Source organism: Osmerus eperlanus, unplaced genomic scaffold (genome assembly GCF_963692335.1).
Source record: "Osmerus eperlanus unplaced genomic scaffold, fOsmEpe2.1 SCAFFOLD_316, whole genome shotgun sequence".
Classification (NCBI taxonomy): domain Eukaryota; kingdom Metazoa; phylum Chordata; class Actinopteri; order Osmeriformes; family Osmeridae; genus Osmerus; species Osmerus eperlanus.
In genome coordinates, this window is record NW_026911071.1 from 17,501 (window position 1) to 25,086 (window position 7,586).

At 47.6% G+C, this 7,586-nt stretch overlaps 1 protein-coding gene across 1 annotated transcript in view; it reads right to left on the reverse strand.

The window, feature by feature from the left end:
* LOC134015564 (integrin alpha-4-like) overlaps positions 1-7,231 on the reverse strand; it is a 17,832-nt gene extending 10,601 nt beyond the window's left edge. The window contains 11 exon segments of the mRNA XM_062455111.1: positions 1,385-1,493; positions 1,747-1,884; positions 2,042-2,104; positions 2,772-2,857; positions 3,571-3,700; positions 4,105-4,134; positions 4,136-4,188; positions 4,483-4,612; positions 5,204-5,298; positions 6,324-6,439; positions 6,820-7,231. Coding sequence (XP_062311095.1) covers positions 1,385-1,493; positions 1,747-1,884; positions 2,042-2,104; positions 2,772-2,857; positions 3,571-3,700; positions 4,105-4,134; positions 4,136-4,188; positions 4,483-4,612; positions 5,204-5,298; positions 6,324-6,439; positions 6,820-7,001 — 1,132 coding nt within the window. The 5' untranslated portion in view covers positions 7,002-7,231.
* Between the last annotated feature and the right edge of the window lie 355 nt (positions 7,232-7,586).

Consider the following 7,586-nt stretch of genomic DNA (forward strand, 5'->3'; position numbering starts at 1 on the left):
ACAGCAGCTGCTCTATGAACACCACAGGAGCTGCTCTATGAACACCACAGTAGCTGCTCTATGAACACCACAGCAGCTGCTCTATGAACACCACAGGAGCTGCTCTATGAACACCACAGTAGCTGCTCCTATGAAGACCACAGCAGCTGCTCTATGAACACCACAGTAGCTGCTCTATGAACACCACAGTAGCTGCTCCTATGAAGACCACAGCAGCTGCTCTATGAACACCACAGTAGCTGCTCTATGAACACCACAGTAGCTGCTCCTATGAAGACCACAGCAGCTGCTCTATGAACACCACAGTAGCTGCTCTATGAACACCACAGTAGCTGCTCTATGAACACCACAGTAGCTGCTCTATGAACACCACAGCAGCTGCTCTATGAACACCACAGTAGCTGCTCTATGAACACCACAGTAGCTGCTCTATGAACACCACAGGAGCTGCTCTATGAACACCACAGGAGCTGCTCTATGAACACCACAGGAGCTGCTCTATGAACACCACAGGAGCTGCTCTATGAACACCACAGGAGCTGCTCTATGAACACCACAGTAGCTGCTCCTATGAAGACCACAGCAGCTGCTCTATGAACACCACAGTAGCTGCTCTATGAACACCACAGTAGCTGCTCTATGAACACCACAGCAGCTGCTCTATGAACACCACAGTAGCTGCTCTATGAACACCACAGTAGCTGCTCTATGAACACCACAGTAGCTGCTCTATGAACACCACAGGAGCTGCTCTATGAACACCACAGGAGCTGCTCTATGAACACCACAGCAGCTGCTCTATGAACACCACAGCAGCTGCTCTATGAACACCACAGCAGCTGCTCTATGAACACCAGAGTAGCTGCTCTATGAACACCACAGTAGCTGCTCCTATGAAGACCACAGCAGCTGCTCTATGAACACCACAGGAGCTGCTCTATGAACACCACAGTAGCTGCTCCTATGAACACCACAGCAGCTGCTCTATGAACACCACAGGAGCTGCTCTATGAACACCACAGTAGCTGCTCCTATGAAGACCACAGCAGCTGCTCTATGAACACCAGAGTAGCTGCTCTATGAACACCACAGCTGCTCTGATACTGTGGCTGGTGAGACCGTCACCAAAACACATTTTACATTTACATTTAGTCATTTAGCAGACGCTCTTATCCAGAGCGACTTACAGTAAGTACAGGGACATTCCCCCGAGGCAAGTAGGGTGAAGTGCCTTGCCCAAGGACACAACGTCATTTTTCACTGCCGGGATTCGAACCGGCAACCTTCTGATTACTAGCCTGATTCCCTAACCGCTCAGCCACCTGACCCCCCCACACATGCCAGGAAAACATCAACTGAGTTCACCAAATATCAGCTAGCTCACCTGGGTAGCCGTCATCATCGATGTCTCCCAGGTCACCGATGGTCTCTCCAAACCTGGCGGCATACGAATCACTGCCCACCAGCTGGAACTCTGCTTCCCTCAGCTCAGTCTGCACACACACACACACACACACAGTTACATTAAACTGGATGTGCTACTAGCCAGAGAGAGACTGCCAGTGAGGTATGTCTTGATGAGGGGATGAGAGATTTGTGAGGTTTTGATATGTTTCATGTGTAACAAGTGTGTGTGTGTGCACGTGTGTGCTTGTGTATATATGTGTGTGTGTGTCTATATATGTGTGTGTACATGTGTGTGTGTGTGTGTGTGTGTGTGTGTGTGTGTGTGTGTGTGGGACTCACGTCTCCCTGGTTGATGTAGACGTGGACACGCCCCTCCTCCCTCAGTGTGCTGGACAGGGGAGCTCCTACCAGCAGATCGGACAGTCCATCAGCGTTCAGATCCACCGCACACACACTCGCCCCGAAGTACGAGCCCAGCTGCAGAACACACGTGCCAAATCAGCACATCAGCAACAGTAGTTCAAGGACAGATAACGTTCTGGTCTGGGTGTGTGTGTGTGTGTGTGAGGAGGGGGTGTGTCTGGGTGTGTGTGTGTGAGGAGGGAGTGTGTCTGGGTGTGAGTGTCAGTTTTACCTTGGTGCCCTTAACCTCAGCGATGATCTTCAGAGTGTTTTCCTGTATCCTGAAGACGTAGGCCTGGAGAGAACATACAGGGTGAACTTTCTTGCCACTGAAGATGCATGACATTCAGAGAACGCACACAGACACTCAGCCCTTCACACAAGCATATCTAGCAATTTCCGTTCTTGTAAATCCGTTCTTGGAACATGTCGCTGTCTTTCAGAAACAGGTTTGTGTGCAGATAAACGCCTCATGACAGAGTTACGATTCTCTTCCTGGCTGTGCAGAGAGAGCTTGTCTGTCCTGTCATACAGTTCGTATAGATTCATTCAGATGAGTTCACCAGACACCAGACGACACACACAGACACACGCACAGATCATATACCCATTATTACCCATCAATCAAACCAGAGTCTCACACACACTCCAGCTGCACCATCAACAGACTTTGTTGGTATGTGTGTGTGTGTGTGTGTGTGTGTCTGTGTGTGTGTGTTTGAGTGTGTGTGTGTGTGTGTGTGAGTGTATGTGTGAGTGTGTGTTTATACCATTTCCTTTCTACAGTGTCCGAGTTTCATACGGGGGTGGAACTCGTCTGCGAAAACACTAACCCTTCCTTATGCACACACACACACACACACAAGCACACACACACACATTCATGCTGTACTGTTATTAATATGAGTTGTGTTCTGAGAAAGAGCAAAGAGCAGGATGGAAAAGAGGAAGTGATGTCATACCCTCCCAGTTTGGCTGTGCTGTGGGGCTCCGCCCACCACCTCCATAGAGTAAGGACTGCTGAAGTGGCCAGCTCCCACCGAGTATCCTGATCACACACACACACGCACACACACACACACACACACACACTATTAGAATGGCATTCAACTTATCGCAGTTCAACAACAAGGTTATAAGTCAGACTGTGTTTTAATTTTAGACCTCAGGCACAGAAACTGCAGTCTTCCTAGTGTCACCAAACAATGAAGCAGTGATTAGCAGAGACGAGGCAAACTCACGGCCGGGTGATAAGAAAACAGTCTTGTTTCAACTTGAAATGTGTTTATCTAAACCTTTATTTCTGTGTTTGTGAGGTGTTTGTCATGAGAGTTACAATATCAGTAACAGCCTGTTTAGCTGAGCGAGGTGAGTTAAACTTACTGCTGTGACAATCACTGCTGTGTCGACTGTGTGAAACAGCACATGGTGTTGTCATGGTGACAGTAGAACACATGTCTTCCTTTTTCCTGTTTACTTTTCATGTAGCTACAGCTTGTTTCCTTTCTGAATCCAGCACATTTGTTGATCTAAAATAACCTAATCTATTACTATTAATACATACAAACTATCACTTGTGGTAAAACGTTTCTGGACCACTTTTTTGGTTCCTGCGCACCACAATTGTGCATGTTTTTACGACAACAAAAAAACATTTGGGGTTGAAATTAGAACCATGTTTAGGTTATACTAGGAACTAGGTGCTCAACAGGTACATAAGAAGCCTCTAGAAAGAAACGGCTTGTGAGGCTGGAACCGTACCCAGGTAGCTGCCGTACTGGACGGTGCTGTCATCGTCCACGTACGCAGACAGCACCTTGCTGGAGATGTTGTACACCAGCACCGAGCCGGTCCAGTAGGAGGTCCCTGGAGCGCCCATGATGAGCAGTTTCTGAAGGCAGACAGAGGATGAGAGGGGGAGAGAGGGAGGGAGATCGAGAGAGAAAGGAATAGATCATGGGAGAGAGAGAGATAAATAGAGAGAGATAAAGAGAGAGAGAGAGAGAGAGAGAGAGAGAGAGAGAGAGAGAGAGAGAGAGAGAGAGAGAGAGAGAGAGAGAGAGAGAGAGAGAGAGAGAGAGAGAGAGAGAGAGAAAGAAAGAAAGAAAGAAAGAGAGAGAGAAAGAAAGAAAGAAAGAAAGAGAGAGAAAGAGAGAGAGATAAAGAGATAATGGGACACAGAGAGAGAGGGGAGAGAGAGATCAGCCCTGTTCCAGTTCTATGTCATGAACTATCATGCAAAAATGCACTTGATACACTTGAGCTGAACCACCATATGGAAGGGTGTGTGGATACCTCTGTCATGAAGTTGGATATCCCAGCTTGGCGATATCCCAGCTTGGCAGGAACCATAATCTGCCCCGAACTTCTTCTGGTAATCTGAGGAAGGATGTGTGCAACACACTTAGACAGGTGTTAGTGTACGTACGCCCACACACAAACATGTGCACACGTGCACACACACACACACCACCTTGGTCACAGGGCCTTCCAGTCAGTGTGGTCTCCCTGCATTATCTCTGTTGACCGACTGGTCAATGTCTAACAGAGGTGGTTGGGTGATAAGGCTGGTCGCTCCACAATTCAAAAGTTACCTCTCTGACACATGATGATGTCCTTTTGGTCTAACAGTATTAGGTTAGTATCAGGTTAGACGCCTGTCAGAGTACCTACCTCTGTAGCAGGGAATGAGAGGCAGAGACTGCTTGAGGTCAGAGTGGTAGAGGTAGCAGACACCGTGAGGAAGGTTGTTCAGGTTCTCCTTTTTGGCGTAGTAAACGTTCTTCCAGCGATGGCCGCAGGCCTTCAGAACGCAGGGGAGACAGAGGGAGCCAATCAGAACACAGGGGAGACAAAGGGAGCCAATCATAACGCAGGGGAGACAGAGGGAGCCAATCAGAACACAGGGGAGACAGAGGGAGCCAATAAGAGCGCAGGGGAGACAGAGGGAGCCAATCAGAACGCAGGGGAGACGGAGGGAGCCAATCAGAATGCAGGGGAGACAGAGGGAGCCAATCAGAGCCCACCAAAACACACACAAAAACATGGCGTTGGCAACTGAGAACACCTGTGTTTTATCCATGTTTCATGATGGGAACTTGGAGCACTTTGATCAGATTTCAGGTTCACTGTTTGTGTCGTTTGTGAAAATGAAAATGTGTCAAGATGTTTGAACTTGTCCACTGCAGATTAAATCTACCTACGGGTACAAATACAGTAACCTGAACTTGAACCTGAACCTGAAAAAAGTTTCACCAAACGCTGTCTGTCATGCAACAGCTTGAGGATCGCAATGTTAGTTTCAGCGTCCCAGTAGAAACCAAGAAAACACTGTGAGGTGACGTTGCCGAGAGACAGGTGCTGAGAGAGGAGAGAGGGACCCCGCTGTACATACCAGCACACTCCCATTGCTGCCCTGCCTGGACAGGCTCACTCCCAGCCACTGGTTGTCAATATCGGCATCGCATGTCTTCCCACAGCTATCCACCCCTGCAACGGCAGCCATACACACAGTAACACAGAGGAGTCAGGTGGCTGAGCGGTTAGGGAATCGGGCTAGTAATCTGAAGGTTGCCAGTTCGATTCCCGGCCGTGCAAAATGACGTTGTGTCCTTGGGCAAGGCACTTCACCCTACTTGCCTCAGGGGAATGTCCCTGTACTTACTGTAAGTCGCTCTGGATAAGAGCGTCTGCTAAATGACTAAATGTAAATGTCAAACACACACAAACACACAACAACAGCAAGGCCGGGCTTCAGAGCAGGTCTCGAGGCGGCGACGGTTCCACTACGGTGGTGACAGTTGTGTGGGGGGTTTTTATCTTCTGTTCATGCGGCTGACATTAACCAACCGTGGTCATGGTCAGGTTGTCTTCCTGCTCCAGTGGTTTGGTGTTCAGCTACAGCGTTCACAGCAGTTTAGTAAATAACACTCTGCTGAACTGTTCTGACACAAAGGGCAATGGGGCATTCTTTTGCAATTAACCGTTGCTGCCAGTAACAGATTTGACCACAGACCAAAAATTGGGCTTGAGTTTCAACAGGGCAAACAAAAGAAACCCCATGAATATCGTGATATTAGAGGTGTGAAGAGCAGAATAATATTTCCTGTAAGCCATTGCCAGCTGAGAATCTGAGAAATCGGCTAGAGTTCAAAGATCCTCACTGCTAACTCCAGCCCAGGAGAAAGGACAAGGTTGTTCATCCCCTTGCATGTAGCTAAACAGGGCATCTCTGAATATAATGTATAAATACTGACTGACTTGACTAAGTGACTCTCAAAGCAGTAGTTATTTGCTGGAGATCCCATATGACACAGTGGGAGGCAATCAAACCTGTCTAATTAGATAAGTAACTCGACCACCGCTCCTCTCTTTTCATCCAAAACCGTGTCATTAGAGCGATCCAGAATGACTCTGGGCCCGGGATTCCCTCTCCGGGAGCTGAGGAGAGCACGTCAGTATCTGGCGCACGCTCTCGAGGCGTTATTCAAATAGAGAACACGAGCCATACAGACCTGTTAGTATCTGTTGGCAGTCTCTCTTCTCCGAGACGCTGCATTTATAAATGGCTCCGGGACTGTGGGCTGAGGTTTTGAAAGTTGAATTGGAGACAGGGGCTCCAACTAGCAGCCTAAACAGACAACATGAGACATGAACATAAATGCGAGAGATAGTCTACTTCTCAAAGACTCCTCCACAGCCCTCCATCTGGTGACCAATAACAAGCCAGCTGACAATAGTTAGAAATCATAAACAGATGAATGCACTTTTTCTCGGGGCAGATTAACGGTGGTTTAACGGGATGAACGGGCTCTTTTGTGTATCAAACGGTGCTTTGTGAATCTCTGCAGTCCGGCTAATTAACATGCCAGTGAGACTTCACACATACCGGGACTAAATTCAAGCTTTGTTGATTTTCCAATAATTACAAAAAATTGGCATATATAGTAACATGCTTTGTTTCTAATTAGTCTGGGTAATTATCATAAATATCGTGTCAAATCTACTCACCACATCTGCGTCTTGTGCTTGTGTAATAATACAGAATATCCAAAAAGAGATCCTTCAGGACCGCTGAAGTTCACGGAGTGCTCTACGTCCAGGTTGTAAGTATCGGTGAGGTAAAGGCAGCATAAGGCAGCCAGAAGTCCCAGCCAGCAGGACCTTATAATCCTCAACTTGAGTCGCTCCATTTCAGTAGAATAGTCCACCAACTTTTCCAAAAGGTGAAGACTCTGTACTGCACAGCAGAGGAGAAACGAAATACAAACTATGTATCGTGGAAAGGAACGACAAAGTCAATAGAGACAAACTTTTACATCCTCCTGCCAACTTTACAAAGAAGATAGAGACGAGGCGAGCGCCCAGCTCCTGTTGCGCTTCGTGAGTCCGCCCGCGCACGACCTCCCGTTTGGCTCACGGCAAAATTCCGTCACGTGAAACTTCTCACAGAGCTTTGAACATACAGCGGGACGCCCAGCCCAACTCAGACAACGGAGACGGTGCAGACTTCTATACTTGGAGGAACGGGGCGACTTTGCGGAGAAAAGTCACGGCAAAGTGTGAATGTTATTACAACTTCACACATATGCAGTAACAAATGGTTGGCCGTTATCTTTCCGGGATATTTGTCACCGTAATCCGGGTTTGGCCAGTGTAACCCACGTTTTAAACGACAAAACATGCAAAAAAGAATTAGTATACTTTATGTATCTAAACATTTAATTGGCACTCGTCCATAACGTTTTTTGTCTTTAGTCATTCAAAGTTATCCTTCT